Source organism: Melozone crissalis, unplaced genomic scaffold, assembly GCF_028551555.1.
Source record: "Melozone crissalis strain CALT ecotype California unplaced genomic scaffold, PUWL_Pcris_2 ptg000018l_1, whole genome shotgun sequence".
Taxonomy (NCBI): Eukaryota; Metazoa; Chordata; class Aves; order Passeriformes; family Passerellidae; genus Melozone; species Melozone crissalis.
This window is the reverse complement of record NW_026535796.1, coordinates 9,987,530-10,004,524: the sequence shown is the minus strand read 5'-3', so window position 1 is coordinate 10,004,524 and position 16,995 is coordinate 9,987,530. Positions and strand designations below refer to the sequence as shown.

General features: G+C 48.6%; 1 protein-coding gene across 1 annotated transcript in view; it reads left to right on the top strand.

The window, feature by feature from the left end:
- The first annotated feature begins 5,479 nt into the window (after positions 1–5,479).
- TSPAN32 (tetraspanin 32) overlaps positions 5,480–16,995 on the top strand; it is a 29,109-nt gene continuing 17,593 nt past the window's right edge. Inside the window, exons 1-4 of the mRNA XM_054276304.1 lie at positions 5,480–5,545; positions 7,561–7,675; positions 8,928–9,025; positions 15,997–16,071. Of these exons, the coding sequence (XP_054132279.1) occupies positions 5,480–5,545; positions 7,561–7,675; positions 8,928–9,025; positions 15,997–16,071 (354 nt within the window). The remainder of the gene's footprint in view (positions 5,546–7,560; positions 7,676–8,927; positions 9,026–15,996; positions 16,072–16,995) is intronic.

Below are 16,995 nucleotides of genomic sequence, written 5' to 3'. Positions count from 1 at the left end.
CTGCCCTTGAAACTTTTCAAGAGAAAGCCTTTTGTGTCGAGGTGCCACACTCAAGAGTAATAACTGGATTTTTATCATACAAAAATAGCTACAGGGAATTTTTTTCATTAGTAACGCACACCAGTACACCCAGTCTCAAGGGAGAGCAGGCAGCCTCCAGCCACAGAGATTCTACACTCAGCTCAGGGATGAGCTTAACTTGTCCAAATTGGCTTCAGGGCTGCTGATGTTTCCATCCAGATGTGGCCATCGGGTCTGGGCCTGAGCACAGCACACAGCGGGTGCTTACACTTTCCTAGCAGTGCAGCTGGCTTCCCAACAGTCTGCAGGAAGGTAGGTGGGTAGGTACATCTTGTACTCAGACAAATGCAATCTCCTTCGAAATCTCTTTATAAAGTTAATGACTATGTAAGGATCCCGTAGAACAAGACATCATTAAACACTGTCTGTGTTCACAATCAACTTCCTGATCATAATCTGGGGAGAGAGAGCATCCAGCAATGTGCTACCCATCCCCAGAGTCTGGGGAGAAGAAATTCTCCTCTCCTGGAGCAGGTGAGGCAAAAGTGGTAACTGCATGGTTGGTGTGGACACCTTTTAGCTCCATGTGGGTTCAGCCAGTGGGCTGCAAGGTGGCCAAATGATGCTCAGGGAAAAGGGGAAAGGGCCTCTACACTACATGTCAGTTCTTGCACCTGCCAAAGGTGAGAGCAAAGCACTGCCCCTGGCTTGGCACGTGTGTCAGCAGGAAGGCTGCAGGTGCGGTGCTGAGTCAGTCCTGGTGCCACGCATGCATTACAGCCAGCCAACATGAGATTTTTAGGGTATTTTACCAAAACTTTCAGGACTACAGTGGAAAGCAATGGAGGTCCAGTTGCAATAAAGCTTGAGAGGCTGAATGTGAGAAATAAAGGATGATGGGCAGTTAAGCAGCCCTGTTCTTGGTGAGCCTGTTTACCAGGCTGGGCTGTGCTCACACTGGTTCTGCCAGGAGCAGGGCTACATGGGGCAGGGCTCACATTGTGTCTTCACACACAGCTGGCTCCTGGGCAGTTATGGTGTGCAATTAGATAGCATGTGAAAAAGAAAAAATAATTTAACTTGAGTAGAGCACTGTGCTTTAGAGCTATGAGTATGGTTCTTTCACTTTCAGTGGAGAAAGAAGTTCATTTGAGTTTATTCTTTGAAGGGAGCTCCCTGCCTTCAGCTTATGCTCTTTTCCAATGTTATATTTCCCTGGCTTGATGAACTATTTTTAATAACTGTTCTGACATTTTATTTGTTCACCAATAATAATTTTAAATTGCCTGGGAATCACTAGAGGATTTCTGAGACACACTTTGAAAATAATAATAACTAAAGAAGTGCTTTGGAAATATTATGATTTCTCTCTGGTTTTGTGCCTTCCAATGAAGCCTCCAGCCAGCCCTGTTTCCATTCACAGTGGAGTTGTATGGTGCATCTGAAGCTTGGCAAAGCCCAGCATCCCCCCCCTTTCCTCCTCTCTTTCCTTTCTTGAAAGGAGATGGCCCCGGGTTTAAAAGTTGATTTTTAGCTTTGATTGTGTGTCTGTGCTATATGAATGCTAAGCAGCCTTTACAATGCATCCTTGTGATGTGCCGGGAAGGCAGGCGCAGGCTGTGAGGTCTGCCTGGCCTCCCAGCATCCCCACGGCTGCGCTGCGCTTTGATACGGACATGTTTATTTACGAGCCAGCTCTAGGATGAATCCAGCCGTGCTATGGGCAGTAGCTGAGGGACCAAATGGGCTGAGCCACTGACACTTGTAAATCTGACACATTTGGAGCTGCTTTCTGCTGTGGAGGAGAGGTATTTTTCCCAGTGGTGCTGTGGGCTGGAAAAAGAGGAGGCTTCTGAGAGGCGGCAGAGACCTGCACAGGTGTGTCCTGCCTGGATGATGGGTGTAGTTTTGGCTCCTGGGTGAAATCCTCCTTCTTGCTTCCAGCCCATCCTTTCTCAGGAGCATGAGTAGCAGTGCCCCAAAGCCAAGGGGGAAGTTTCTCTTCCCTGCTGCATTGACAGAGTTCAAGCAGCTGAGGCTGGGGTGCTGCTGTTCCATCACTGGTGGCTGCACTGATGGAACGAGAGCCGGAAAAGTGGATGTCAAGAAAGCATCAGGATGAATTCAGCTTCTTCTTCTCCATTTGTGTTTAGTGTCCCAAGTTCACCCCATGCAGCATTAACGCATCAAATCCCCCAGCACTTTCAGAACATCTCTCTGACAGGGCGGGCATCATTTCCCTCCAGCTTAGAAGAGGGTTGGGGGTTTATAGCTGTGCAAAAAAATATGATCTGGCTTTGTTCCCTTTTTAAAATCAACCCTTCCCTTCTGGATGAGATGGCACATCCCTCTGAGACCCATGCAGCTGTGGATGAGGTTTTTTGTAACAGAAGTCTGCAAGCTGCCACAAGGTTAGAAAGAGAGCACCTGTGCTCCCTGGGGTATTTTCAGACTCACTAGCATCTTTCCATGCTCCAGCTGATAACCAGAGATAAGGGAGGAGGCCACAGGCAGGAGCTGTGGTCACCTGTGTTTTTTGCACCGCTTTTGGGAGTGATAAGTTGGGCTTTTGCAAAGGGAATCAATCAATGAAACCTGCCAGGGTGGGCAGGAGGCCGAGTCTTGCTGGAAAAGCCATGCTGCCATCCAGCCCGCATGCTGGCTGTGAGAGTGATTCCCTGGCATGCCACCAGCCTGCCTCTCTTCCCACTGGAATGAGGTTGAAGGGACACCCTGCTTCTCACCTCTCTGGGCAGTGAGGCAGGTGTGTGCCAGCTGAGGCAGGTGTCTGCCAACAACAGGGCACCCAGAAGAAGTTTAATCCCGTAGAAGGTGAAGTGTTGCACAGTTCACCTTGCCTTGTTGATGGGCACAGGTAGGATGAGCACACAGAGTCCCCTGTTCTCCCTTCAGCAGTGCCCTTCCATGTGCCAAATGTGCCTTCCTTAATCACAGCCCAACATCTTAATATCCCAGCTCTACTCATGTCCCTGCTTTCTTTTGGATGAGGGAGTGACTTTCTTTCTGGCTTTTGTGAATGTGCGGTAGCAACTCCTTTTGCTCTTGTTATTTTTGTGATGTTAGAAATCCACATATGCTGTGCCCCAAACAGGAAACTTTCAATGCATACCTGTATGGGATGGAGGGTAAGAGAGAGAAAAAAGGAACAGCAGAAAATCCCTCCATGCCTGAGCCCAGCAGGCAGGGTGGGCACAAAGGCAGGCACCAAGTGCTGCAGGTGGGAGAAGCATCAGAAGACATGGTCAAGCTACTCAGGAATAGTAATTTTCAACCAAAACAGAGGAAGGAGCTGTTTAAACACAGGCGTTTGAAGTTACAGACCTGCTTTCAGAGCTCCGTGAGTCAGTGAAAGTACCCGTTTTTATAGCTGGAGACAAAAGGAGGCAGAACATCTTTTGTGGGAAAACTAGCAGCCCTTGCAAGGCACGTAGAGGACGATTTTGGGACCTCTCAGGTGGACGTGAGGTGAGATGCGAGGCTTCTGCAGGAACGGAGGAGACTTTTATGGAACTGAGGAGGGAAATTCCCTTCAGAAAGCTCACGTCGATTATCTCGCCCTTCGGGAAAGGGTTCTGCTGGCCTGTGGGGACCTCTAGTGTGAGACTTGGCTTCGCACAGGTCTCTGCGGTGGCAGCTGTTTAGGGTTGGGGAAGGAAGCGCGATCCAGGGGGAAACGGAGACGGGCTCCATGGTTTTTCCCCTGTCAGCCGCTGTGAAGCAGACGCTGGGTGTGCTCAGGGCAGGTGACACGATGACTGCCGCTCGTGGCTGGGCTGACGTGGCTTGGTGTTACACACAGAGCTGTGCTCATACTTGCTTGCAGCCCTTCCAGATTTAACCTGAAACTCCACCGGTCGGCCAGCTCTGTTATTTTTGTACCAGGGATCCTTCCCCTTGAAAATGACGGTGACAACACCCCCATCTGTCCTCTAGTACCAGAGGAAGCGATGGGTGTCCACAGTTCTGAATTCTGATGCAATCCTAATGCTGACAGTGTCTTATAAGGCATTTTCCCCACATAGTCTGTTCCCAGGGGTCCAGCTCCTAAACGTGGGTGGCTTGGCATCAGCTGCTTCACCAGCCTGTTGTCCTCTCCCCAGTGCCCTCCTGCCCTGCTGTCTATCCATTGGTTTTCCTCAGGTGGTCTCCAGCTGGTGGCCACAGGAGGAAGGTCTCTGTCTGCGCATGGGTACCTCAGTGTCTCCTCCTGGGCAGCAGGGCAGGGACCCATGAGCCATGGGGATACCTGGTTTTGGCACTGGCTGTGGCAGCTCTCACTGGTGTCTGGGGAGGCTGCAACCAAGACGATCTGCAGGAAAACTTGCAAGAAAGCTAGTGATGTAGTCAGAAAATCATAACATGCTTTCCCCCATGCTCATGGCTTTGTGCAACTTGCTTTCTCTTCTCTTTGCTTTACAAAATGCATCTTCCTTCCTTTTTTCACTCCTCTCCTCCTCCTTCTTTGTCATCTTCCTGTTACTGCAGTTACTGTTGTGGGATGGTTTTACTTTTTTACTCCCTTTGTTTGCCACCTGTCGGGAATGCACCTGTTCTCCACCAGTCTGGTTCCAAAAGGAAGGATAATTAAGGCAGTCAGTCATTCAGGCTCACTTTGGCCAGATCCTTCTTGAGACTTCTTTGTGATTTACTTTTAAGAAATATGCATTCAGGACACAGCTGGTTTTGAAGAAATCACCTGATTCTTCTGCAACCATGGGTCCATGGAGTCTTCAGTGCTAGGAGAGGGGAAAGGAAGAGTTAAAATGTCCACAGACAGTGAGGGTCTCCTGAGCAGGGGGTTATATGTCCATATAACCATTTTCCTGAATAAAATATTACCAAGTGTGTTTTTTTCCCTTATCTGCAAATGCAAGTTCTAATAGAGGCTCCGCCAAAGGTTATTGCCATGTGGTGCTTTTACATGGGGAGAGAAGACTCTTACATAGATCTATTTGGGGGGTTTAATCTCTTCTTTAAGCAATAGGTTATTTTTTTTAATAGTATTTTCCTGTATGTTTTTACAAAATATTATTTATATATATTATGAAAAAATGTTATGGACAATATTCATTAAGCAAAACTGCATCCTAGTGAAAGTCAGAATTTGAATATTTTGACACTGACTCTTGAATAATCAGTTTAATTATTTTTTAAAGGAGCTTTGCTCCAAACTCCATGAAAAGTTATTTCTCTGTATGCCTTTCCTTCTTCCCCAGCTGGCTGTGTGGGAGCTGATAGCAGCTAACTGAGGGCCTATGCAGAAGGTGACTGCCCTAAAGAGGATTTAATAATCAGGCAGGAGGAGGTGCATCAGCACGTGGTGGGGACTCCACTTCCTGAGAGGCCCCACTGTGGCCATGCCTCCCTTTGGTGGAAGCCCAGGCTTTATCAAGAGCTGGAGGGACCAACGGCCAGCTCCCTCTGGGGACAAGCTGCCATGGAACTGAGGTGCAGGATGAGGACCACCAAGTGCCAGCTGCTGGTGACCAGCCTCTGTGTCATGGTGAGCAGGCAGGTTTGGGGGGATCTCTGCAGAACCGAGGCGAGCTGTTGCCTTTCCCATCCCCACTCCGAGAGGGGATGGTTTTCCCACGTTCTGTTTGTGGCGGGTGGAGGGCAAGCACAGCCAACTGCCTGAGTTATCATTGCACCATGGGCGGTTATCACCGGCCACCAGCATCCCCCCTCCTCTGATAGACTTCTGGTTTCTCAAGGCTGTCACACCACTGCAGCTCTTTCACAACTCAGCAGCTTCCTCCAAGGAGAAAGAAGAGGTCACTGCTGGCAGGATGGGTGGGAGGTTGGCTCCTTGGAGCAAAAGAGAGAGAGGATGGACCTGCTGCAGTCACGCTTGCTGCTGGGAGGGTGGTCGACTGCAGGTGGGATCAGTGAGGATGTGAAACCACAAGGCTTTGGTGGAAGTGTGTGTGAGAAACATGTGGATTGGCACTGCAAAGCGAAAGCAATTCCAGGGACTCTCTTTACCAGCTCTTGAAGCAAATTCAAGGGGAATTTCTGGACATCTGCTGTTAGAGCTGATGGGAAATGGTAGAAACTGGAGAACACTTCTCGTGGATGCTTTGACTCGTATGTTCTTCTTGAATTTTCACTTCATCAAAACTTGCCAGCATAAAAATAATAATAATAATAATAATAATAATAACAACAGTAATAACAATAATTTGCATTTAGTTCAAAGAGGGTTGGTGGCTTGTTAAGGGTTATTAAAAGGTAATACCTTATTTTGGGCCACAAATTTGGTTTGTAGTTTTTCCAAATTTCAACATTCCAGGACTGCAGTGACTGTAAGGGGGTTCTCTCTTCTAAATAACAGAATATGCCACTTGGAAGAAATGAAAGGAGGATTGGTACTAAGCATGTTTAGAGGAGACATTAAGGCACAGCTGCTGTGCATGGTTAGAATCACATTCTCGTTGTTGGGAGGATTTTAGACTGGTGTTTCTCAGAAATCTGAGCTAAGTGATGTTGCACTTAATATTTTGCTGGGCGTGGGTCAAGATATGCAGTAATGCACAGTCTGAATGATCAGAAGGTGCCACAAATTAGGCTAGAAAAAATGGTACATTTTGGATGGATTTAGTCTCTGTGACTGTAAGCCTGCAGCAAAAGCTATTAGAAAATGTCACACAGTGGGGATTATGTTGAGATCGCATTGTCACATTTGACACAGGTATAGCTGCCTCATGTTTCTGTATTGTAAAGGCACAAAATGATGAAGCCTTATCTTCAGAGGTAGGAGTAGCCTTACATTTTGTATTTTCCAGGCTCATTGCACTAGATTTGGAGTTCATTTTGCTGCTGGTGCCTTTGTCCCAGCTCCGCCACCAGTCATGCTGAAAGGAGCCCTGTCCTAGAGCCAGGTGCTATCAGAAATATTCCCTCTCCATCACCTGGAGAGGTATGGACATGCAAGTAGTTACCCCATGCCTCAGGCATACCAGTGCTCTCAGTGGTGGGACAGAAACAGACAACACCTTGCAGAGACAGAAACCACCACAGACAGCTTAGAGTAGTACAGGGCTCAGATCTTTGTGCTCTGCCATAGGAAACAGAGCCAACAGCAGGCACTGAGACTATTGCAAAGAGCAGAGCAGAGAACTTCACCTTTGCTCAAAACCCCTATTGAAGCTGGCAGCCCTCACAGCCACACGTGCACAGTAGTAGGGTGGCACTGCACAGGTGTGCTGCAAGAGCATCAATTCTCTCAGTTTTCTTCATGTGATGGGAATTTAATCCATAGGCACTGGCCAAGAGACCGTGGGCTGCACAGTGACACGTGCACTCATTATACAAGAGAGAAAAACAGCTTTAGTATTTTTAAGTGTCTGGGGTTTGTCCTTTTCTGTGCATTTTGCAGTACATGTGGTGGTCTCTGGATGATGAGGCTGTCTGCGCTTACATGGGGCTCAGGAGAATCCAGATACACCTCAAACCTTTGTGTGCACCCAGCAAGAGCTGCTGCCTTGTAAATCCCTTCCTGAAACCCTTCTTTTCCAGCTGCTGGGGCTCTCCATCGCCACGCTGAGCACAGTCGCCCACTATGGGCACCGTTTCACCCTCATCAGCAACGTCTCCCTGGACAGCAACGCCTACAAGGTCATCCACCATTCAGGTATGTTGTGGTCACATCCCAGTGAGACCTTTGGTGATACCAGAGCTGCAAAATTCCTTAAAGCTGTAGAAGAAAATTCAGGGCTATCTCAAGAGGAGGAAGGAGTTGGGTTTTGGAGGATGCATTAGGACTAACACAGTCCCACAGGCACTTTCTTTCCCCATATGAGACCTGCATGCCAGTAACCAAAGGATGCTGTGGCTATATGGGGTGCTCAGGTGCTTCTGTGTTTGCACCTGTTCCTCAATTCTCTGACCCCTGTGCTGTGGTAAGAGCTCAGGAGGAGCTCCTCAGCCACTAAAAGTGCACTGGGAGACTGAGGAGAGGAACTACAGGAGTTGAAGCAGAACATAGAAAATTGAGGCTGGGAGGAGAAATGCATGGCAGCACCTTGAGCTTTTCTGAGGAAATATGTGGTATTTTTGCTTTCACAAGGGAGAAGTATAAACTGAGTCTCAGGTACAAGGCTAGAGCAAAGATAGCCCAGATACTAAAACACCCTGTTCACCACTGCTGCACTTGCATCTGCTGCTTCTCCCGAGCTGCACTCTGGTCTTAAACACACTCATATTCTCTCAAGATCTTGGTTCTCAATTTCAGTTTAACAAGGCTGGTGTAAAAACTGTATTAGCCCAAGGCTAAGGTATATTCCTTCCCTGTTCCTACACATATATATTGGCAGTGACTGCAGCCTTGCAGGCTCTCCCACCCCAGTCACCCATCTCCAGCAACACTTCCACTTGCCTTGTTTACAGGCACTACCTCTGTGTAGTTAGGCTAGCAAAGCCCTTTGCAGTGCTGTGGTCCCTGAGCCCCGCTCCAGGGTACTGGCTGTGATCCTGCCTGAGCCAGGAGGAAGCCAGAGGATGAGTGTTGCACTAGATTAGCAGTGCCCGGAGTCCTGATAGAGGCTGTGGGACAGCTGCTGCACCAGCACCCCCCATTTGGGGGGGATCCTTATCAGAATGCTGAAATAATTGGCAGCTTCTGGTCTGTTGGGTGGACCAACACCACTTTAGGCTGCTTCAGTCTGCTGGAGCTGTGAGAACCCCTCAGAGGCTTACAGCCTTGCCAGACATACACAGCAAAGCACACACAGACAGGGGTATTGAATAAATTACAGAAAAATTTCACTTTTGCAACCTGGTCATTTGGGGCCAGCTCCCCAAAATGCACTTTTTGGTCCCTCTCTGGGTGAAGCATCAGACTAGGCCTCTGGCATCTGACCACAACTCCCACATCTGTCTTCCAGCTTTCTACTTTGGGATCTGCCTGAGCATGACCCTGATCCTGGCAGCCCTGCTGAGCTCTGCTGCCACGGTGCGGGAATCGCTGTGCCTCACCGCCATGGTGCGTATCCATACCTGCAGGGACTGGCTGGGAGCGGCTTTCTGTCACCTGGGGCTGGCCCGCTTAGCCTCCAGTGCTGGGGCCTGCGTTGCCTTATGCCCAGGAAGGAGGTCCTGTTGTTCCACTTTGCGCTGCTAGGGGACGTTTTTTAAAAAGCATCACCCTGCAAAGCTCTTACGGCTGAGAATTGCATCATTCTGTGCTTAGTTTCTTTTGCCAGGGACCTGTGTATGCAACTTTCAGAGGGAATGTGTTTATCTGCCAAGCAACTAGGGTGATGATAATACCCAGGGTATTTTTTTTCTTCTCATCAAGTCAACACATGGTTTGTGTGAGGAAACCTTAGCAGTGTGATTTTGAGTCTCACAAGCTTCCCCCAAATTGTGACAGCAAAATTAGCCCCTCTTTCTCCCACCTCACTGCATGGCAGCAGGCATAGGGGATTTGTGTAGGACCCTGAATTTCAGCCTACAAGGAGAGGGTGGAGAAGCAGCATAAGAGTGGAAACCCCCCCTTTCTCCTCTCCATCAGCCTGTTTGGGCCTGGACCATGTTGACAGTAGTAAACTGCGCTGTGAGATAAGCTCCATTTCGAAACAGAGCCTGCATGTGGGGCCTAGCCTGCACAGAGCAGCTTCCAGCCTTGGAGCTGGAGGAATGAGTGGTAAAGTGCTGCTCAAGGTGTTTTTTCCCATATGAAGGGCAGGAGTTAACAGATAGGTTGTTGAGCATGAAATCTTGCTCAATATAAAATAACTGCATTGCTGTCTTACACTAACTTTAAAGAGATTTATCTAATCTGTGTAATTGGGGGAAATGATACTGATGGTAGAAATGAGAAGCTGACACCTGAAAATTCACTGCAAAGCAGCCACTGAAATTAATGTTTTCACCTTCTCAATATACCATCTTCCTTTCTCTGAGATGCCCAAAGGGCCCTCAGTTCCCATGAATTAAGCAGAACGTGTAACTCCCCTCTGTTTCGCTGAAGTGTCTTCAATGTGTGCCTGCAATTACCACATCTAAACCAACAGATGGGTATGTACAGATCAGTGGAGAATGTCTTGGCTGCCTGAAGATATAGTCAAACTTCTCTATAATGTTTATTTGTTGCCTTACTCTCTGGTGTAGTTTGAAGCATGCCACTGCATAGAACTGGCTGTTAAAAAGAGGCCAACATATACTGAGCGAACTCCAGAGCTCTGTCCAAAGAGCATTGTCCAAGGTCCACACGGTGCTGCTCTCCCTTCCCAAGGGAAGGAAGCTCATTTTAGTAGGATCACACCCATGGGTGATCCTTTCCTTCAGCCACTCATCATCTCCCACAGCCGGGCTGGTTTGGGGTATCACAGCCAAGCTTCACCCACCAAAGCAACCTCTGGTTGGCAGAACCCTCAAACTGGCTGTTTATTTTTGTGGCTCCTAGTGCACTCTCTTAGCTTGTCTTTAGCTTCCATAGTCCGGGTCCTCTGGGGGATGTGGCCGTCTGCATTTTGGGCTGCTGATGGCACGTTTGTAGGGCGGTCACGGTGTCGCTGCCTTGCGGGGAGCAAGGAAAGGTGCGAGGTGCCTCCCCCGCAGCTGTGGCGGCGAGGCTTCATGCCACGCTGCTCTCAACGGGGATAACGGGATGCCTCCTGGCTGTCTTTGAGCTCGGGGTCCGCCGGCTCCGTGCCGGGCATGGGGCGGGAGGCGAGCGAGCTCCGGCAGCCGCGCGGGGCCGCTCCAGCGCCGCGCTCCGCCGCGGGCCCGCCGGCCTCCCGCTGCCCGCCCGCTGCCGCTCCCGCTGCCCGCCCGCCCCCGCTGCCCGTCCGCCCGCTCCCGCTGCCCGCCTGCCCCCGCTGCCCGCTGCCCGCCCGCCCCCGCTGCCCGTCCGCCCGCTCCCGCTGCCCGCCCGCTCCCGCTGCCCGCTGCCCGCCCGCTCCCGCTGCCCGCCGCCCGCCCGCTGCCCGTCCGCCCGCTCCCGCTGCCCGCCCGCTCCCGCTGCCCGCCCGCCCGCTCCCGCTGCCCGCTGCCCGCTGCCCGCCCGCTCCCGCCGCCCGCCCGCTGCCCGCCCGCCCGCTCCCGCTGCCCGCTGCCCGCCCGCCCGCCCGCTCCCGCTGCCCGCCCGCCCGCTCCCGCTGCCCGCCCGCTCCCGCTGCCCGCCCGCTGCCCGCCCGCGCCCGCTGCCCGCCCGCCCGCTCCCGCTGCCCGCCCGCTGCCCGCCCCGCTGCCGGGGGTGCCGCGGAACCGGAGCAGCCTCCGTGACCCCTGCGGGGTGGTGGCACGTCCCTGGCCCCAAGGAATAAACGGGAACCCTGGAAGGCGCTCAAGAGCTGGCCACTAGCAAGGGTATTCTCGGCTCCAGATTGTTCAAGAAGCTCATCGGCGTCTTAAATCACTCAGGAAGGACGCAAGAACTTCGCCTATTATAAATTGTCCCCTCCCCTCCCAACCGTGTCATCCACCAAGGGTCAGCTCTCTGCTTGTTTTGCCCCCAGTTCCCACTCCAAAGGCACACATTTAATCTTTGATCTGCCAGCGGGAAGCGAGAGCAGGGAGAGACAGCCCTGACGGCTGCAGTGAGGTGTAATCACAGGCAGGAGTGGGGTTTGGCCCTGTGGGGCTCCAAAACTGGTCCATGTGTTGTCCAGCCCTGCTGATCCCTGCTGTGCTGTAACTCACAGGAGCGATCAGCCCTGCTGCTTGGAGCTTTTTTCCTCCTTCTGCAAGAGAGAGAGAATCTTTCATCTTCCCCTGCTATTGATTTTAAAGGACTTTTCCTCCCTGCATAGAATGTGTCTTGTTTAGAAGACCATTTAATTCACTCTTTAATCAAAGAGGGAAGACACCAGACTATTTGCCTGACAGCTGTGGCTGTCCAGGAAACCGAGCCATGCGTGAGGGATGTCTGCATCAATGTGGCTGGTCCACCACAATGCCACTTGGTAAACCAGCCACTCTAGGGAAAAGCTGACAAGGGTCCAGACTGGAGCTTTTATTTTTTGTCTGTTTGGATTATATATTGTCATGCTGCCTCGCTATCTGGAGGTTTGTGTGCCTACAGAGGAGGAGGCCCTGTTCTTTGGAGGCCTCACTGGTGCTGTTCTAATAACAGTTATGGGTGCACAGTGGTTAGAAACCAGGACAGGTCAAACTGGTTTAAGCACACAGGTCTCAGGAGATTGTTTTCTAGCTGCATTAGCAGCATCATGAGAGCAGACAGATGCTACTGCGCATCCAATGCTGCTTGTGAGGAAGCTGGTTCCAAGAAAGTAACTGAGAACTTAAGGATAAAAAAATTATGTTCTAAAATCCAGCAATATTACATATAAAGCTCCTCTTAAACAGGGAGAATAGCAACAGACTTATTCACTGTCCTCCAGCCCAGGCAAACTCTGCTTTCTGGTGATCCATGGACCATCATGCAGTCAATCCTGAATGTAAATATCCTGCAGCTTTATAGCCCCTGGAGGCCATGTTGCTATTGAAGGGGAGGAAAAGGAAGGAAAACAGCAGCTTTCCTGTTTGCATAAAGGAAAGACTGGTATCAGTGAGGTTTGAAGCAGCATGTGTTGTTACTGGTCAGACAGAGTAAGGGAAAGAAAAGAAAAAAAACAGGGAGCAAATGCCAGCTGAAATTCTCACATCTGAACATTACAGTCTAAATCCTGACTAGTATAGAAGAAAATTTGTGATCAGGATGGAGCAGATGTTCCAAAAAATGCAGTGGAAAAAGCCTCAGTGCATGCCCAATATAACCCAGGCTTTCATCAAGATTGATGAGCTAGTAGGGGCAGCACACAGCACAGGCTGTTTGTTTTATTATACCCAGGTGTAGGCCAGTGTGTAGAGGGTCCTTGATATCACTGCAGCACACTTGAGCATCTTCTTTCTAATTTAATCTGCTTCCTGTGCTCTCCCTCATGATGCAACACTTCTGAGTGAGGCGTCTGCGTGCCAGTGGCAGAGCTGGTACCAAGGACAGATTCCTCTTTTGGACTGATGTCACTGACTCGTGTTTGCTCTGTGGAAGGGCAAAAACATTGCATGCTTTTAGATGAACTAAAAGGCAGAGAGGGACACAACCTGATGGATGCCATCTGAAATTTGCCCCTGCTTTTCCTGCCCCTGGGCTCTGCAGTCTGCCAGGGAGCTGGCCTTTGCAATGACCACAGCAGCACCAAAAAACAGCTGGAGAAGAGCAGAGCAGGGCAGAGGTCTGCTCCTTCCCTGGAAGTGTAGGAGTTTGGCAGAACACAGCTGCAGAGCACAGTATGAGCTAAAGGATCCGTCCCTCATCCAAAGCAGGCCCCTTTACCAAAGGGGAAGCGTCAGAAAGGTGAATTAAAGGAAACACCAGCCAACAGACAGGGTGCTGTTCCTGTGGATTCTGCCAAGTCTGTCAAAGAGAAATTGTTCCTTGCAGCAAGGATGGAAGCAAGGTCATTCATAAAAGAGTAATTGATGTCTGCCTGGTGACAGCCCTCCACAGGGCTGATGTGGCTGTCTCTTGCAAAGGGAGCAGGCAGCAGCCTGTGGCTGGCTCTGAGGACCTCCAAGGATCTGGGAGATGGTGAACCAGCCTCAACTCTTCCACATTTTGTATGCAAACTGCACATTGCCTTTTTCTTTTTTGCTCCAAATGTCTTCTAATGTAATTAGAAAGTTGCTCTTCCAAAAGCCTTTTGGCTGGGAAGGGAAAAAGCAGGCTATAATTCATTTATAAGATGTTCTCGGAGCCATGTAATTGCTGTGCACCAGCTGGATGGAGGGGGAGCTTCCCAAGGGGCTGCATCCCGGTATTCCCAGAGAAACCAGACAGAAATAAAGGGAGAGCTGATGCTGAAGAACTGAGATGTGGGGTGGAGCTGAGGAAGGGAAAATGAAAAGGAGGATTTTTATCTGCTGGGAGTTCTGGCCCCAGAGAGATGTTGTAAGTGCTGGAGCTGGTGGAAAAGGAAGGGAGAGCGCAGGGGAAGGAATCTGGGCTGTCACTGGCATTCTGTTGTTCACACTCTCCGCGTTCATGGTGGGTCCCCTGAATTATAACTTTAATGGAATGATATGCAGATATGCAGTGGTCACATTGCTGTCAGTGCTGGTTTTTCCATCTGACTAATTTTCTTATTTTTAAATTTTATTGTCTTTGAACTTGATTTTGGTGAAAATGCCATTTGTTTGGTGGGGAAGTTGTTCAAGGCAGTGCAAAATGCAGGGTCTGATCCTATTGAGGAGCATCCTGACATGCCTGTGTAACCTCACCTCCTCCCTCCAGTTTGTGCCATACCTGCAGGGTTGAACTCCCCACTCCAGCTGGGATTTGGTCTGAGATATCTTGCCCTGCGAGCTCTTCCACATCTTCATGACTTGTAACCACCTTGTCATGTCAGTGTTTGATCAGACTTTTCCTCTCATCTTCTTTAGGATCTCGAGTAATCTCATTTTAGCTCCTAGCAAGGCAATGAGTGATCTCATCAGCTATATGGCCAGGCAGCTGCCAAAAACTAAATGAAAGGAGAGACTGGACATACATAATTTAAGATTTTTCGTAAGAGCTGTATCAGGGTTTTCCCCAGTGTCTGATGCAGAGCCTGTAACAAGGCAGCCCCAAAAAAAGTGGTGAATACCAGTGGCAGTCTTGTTCCAAGAGCAAAGTCCCCAGGCAGAGCAGAGAAACAGAGCAGATGGACAACAGCCAGCAAAAGGATTTTACTGGCACATTCACTTTCATTTCCAGGATTTGAAGTAACACATTTTCCTTTCGTGCTGCTTATGCATGAGTTTGGAGCTTTTTTTTTTCTAACTATATCTTTTAAGCAATTTTTTTTTGTGAAGCAGAACTTGTAGAAACAATGTTCTTCTTCCTCTCTTAAGCTTGAATTTGGTAAAATTTCATGAAATATTTAAACTTTTCCAAGTTATTTCAGCTATATCATACAATGAAAACAGTAATAGAAAAAAATTAGAAATCAAAATAAGATGCAGTCAGCTGGGTAAGTTTCCCACATAATGTTGTGTTGAAAGAGGCACAGTTTAATGGAAAAACTTGTAAGGGCAATAATTTTCAACCGATGCTTATTCATCACCTTTTGTCATTCCAAGACTAAGCTGTGGATTCATATTGGATGAGCCCATTTAGCTTTCAAATGCTTTACAGGCACTTTTCCCTTCCTTTTTTTCTTTTAAATGTGAACAAGATCATTTGGTCCAGCTGTCACAGCAGGCAAGTGCTTTTTATATCACGGCGTGGGGTTTTTGGTCCAGGTTTGTTCAAATAAAAACACAAAGCATGTAACTTCCAGCTCTGCAAGCCTAAGGAAGAAGACAAAAGTCAAGCCATGTCCTGCATAGTTGCTGTTATTGTTTAGACACTTCAGGGTCAGTTTCTGGCCTTGGTTATATTTCTGTCATCCTGTTGTCTAACTAGGATGGTGCTGATCTAAGGAAAGCAGCTTGGCCATGCAGCTGCCACCTTGCTCACAGAATAAGTCCAGCTCTTCTTCCAGAGCAGGTTGATTTCTATCTCTATCCCAGTTATTTCCTTCTTTATGGACTATTTGTGTGGGTTTTCCCCTCTTTGAAGCCAATAGCCAAGTTTTAAATGCAGGGGATTGAATACCATGATTATGGAGCACAGTCCTGCAGCAGAAGGGAAGCATACTGTAAATATAATGTTTTATATGTCCTTTTCTTTGTCCAAGAGGAATTTGGGCAGAATAGATTAACTGCTCTGCTGGAAGCTGCCTGGTTTTTTGGTCAAACTCTTCAATTGGCCACAGTGTAATTAGAGGGCTCCTGATGGAGAACCACATTATTGTCCATCTAATTTCTTTTAAGTAACTGATGTTATGAGGGATATTAAAAGAAGGTGATGTTTAAACTTTAATGAAACTTGCTCAAACAAGCATATTAAATATGTCCTGATTGTGTTTGCAAATGGGTATTTTTCTCCCCAGGCTGAATGTTGGTATTTTTCCTCTTTATCCTCAGGGATTTTTCTGTTTTGCTCTGGCCTTTTGTGGATTGATCCCAGCTGCCTGCTGGAGATACACACACAGCACGGAGGTAAGTGTTGGCTGCTAGGAAATACCACCAGCATCTCATCAGAGATTTTTTTCATAGCAACTATTCCTCCCATAAAAGGGACATCTGGTGTTAATTAAGCCATCTATATTGAGGTCTATCAGATCCATGCTCTGTTGCATCCGTCCTTTGGAAGAACAGGGTCACCTTCATCAGATGCCTCTTCAATGGGATCATCTGAAGGGAGAAGCCCGTGAAAAATCTCATGCAGGGCAAATGCTTTGTGCTGAAAGCAAAACAAAATGCAAGCCTCCTTAGCTTTGGGATTTCTTTTTTCAGGGGATGTTTGCTTTGTTTTGTTTTCTTTTGTTTTAAATGAGATGCTTGACTTTTGAAAAGTCATTTCCAGCTGGTTCTAATTCCTGCTAACGTCAATTGGAAGCCTCTATTTGAAGGCAGTGTCCAGGAGAAGCACCCAGGAGATGTGTTTATTGACATGCAGCAGTGGTACATGAAAAACACAAGAGTGAAAAATGGTATCTTGGGTCACTATGATGCTGAACCAGAAAGAGAAGATTATAGGAGGCTGAATTTGGAAGAAAGTTGGGGTTTGAAGTTTTACCCCAGAGCTTGCTGGTGCTGGGGCAGATGGGTGATGTGGGAGATGCAAGATGCTGGGTAAGTTGGTCTTTATTCCCCCTTTTGCATCCCTGCACTCAAAAAAAATTAAGAGACTCGGGAGTGTAAAAAAATCATGACATCTTTCTTTTGAAAGCAGAACACTGGTATTTTTGGCAAGTACCTAAATAATTCAGAGAAGTGCTTGGGACTTTGATAGGTGTTTCATGCAGTGGCTCAGTCCTTGTCTCTATTTTGCTCCTCTCCAGCCCTTAGCACATGCCATAACCTGCATTGTTCTGGGCACCAATGAGGATGTAACGTGAAACATCATCCCGGTGAATTAGG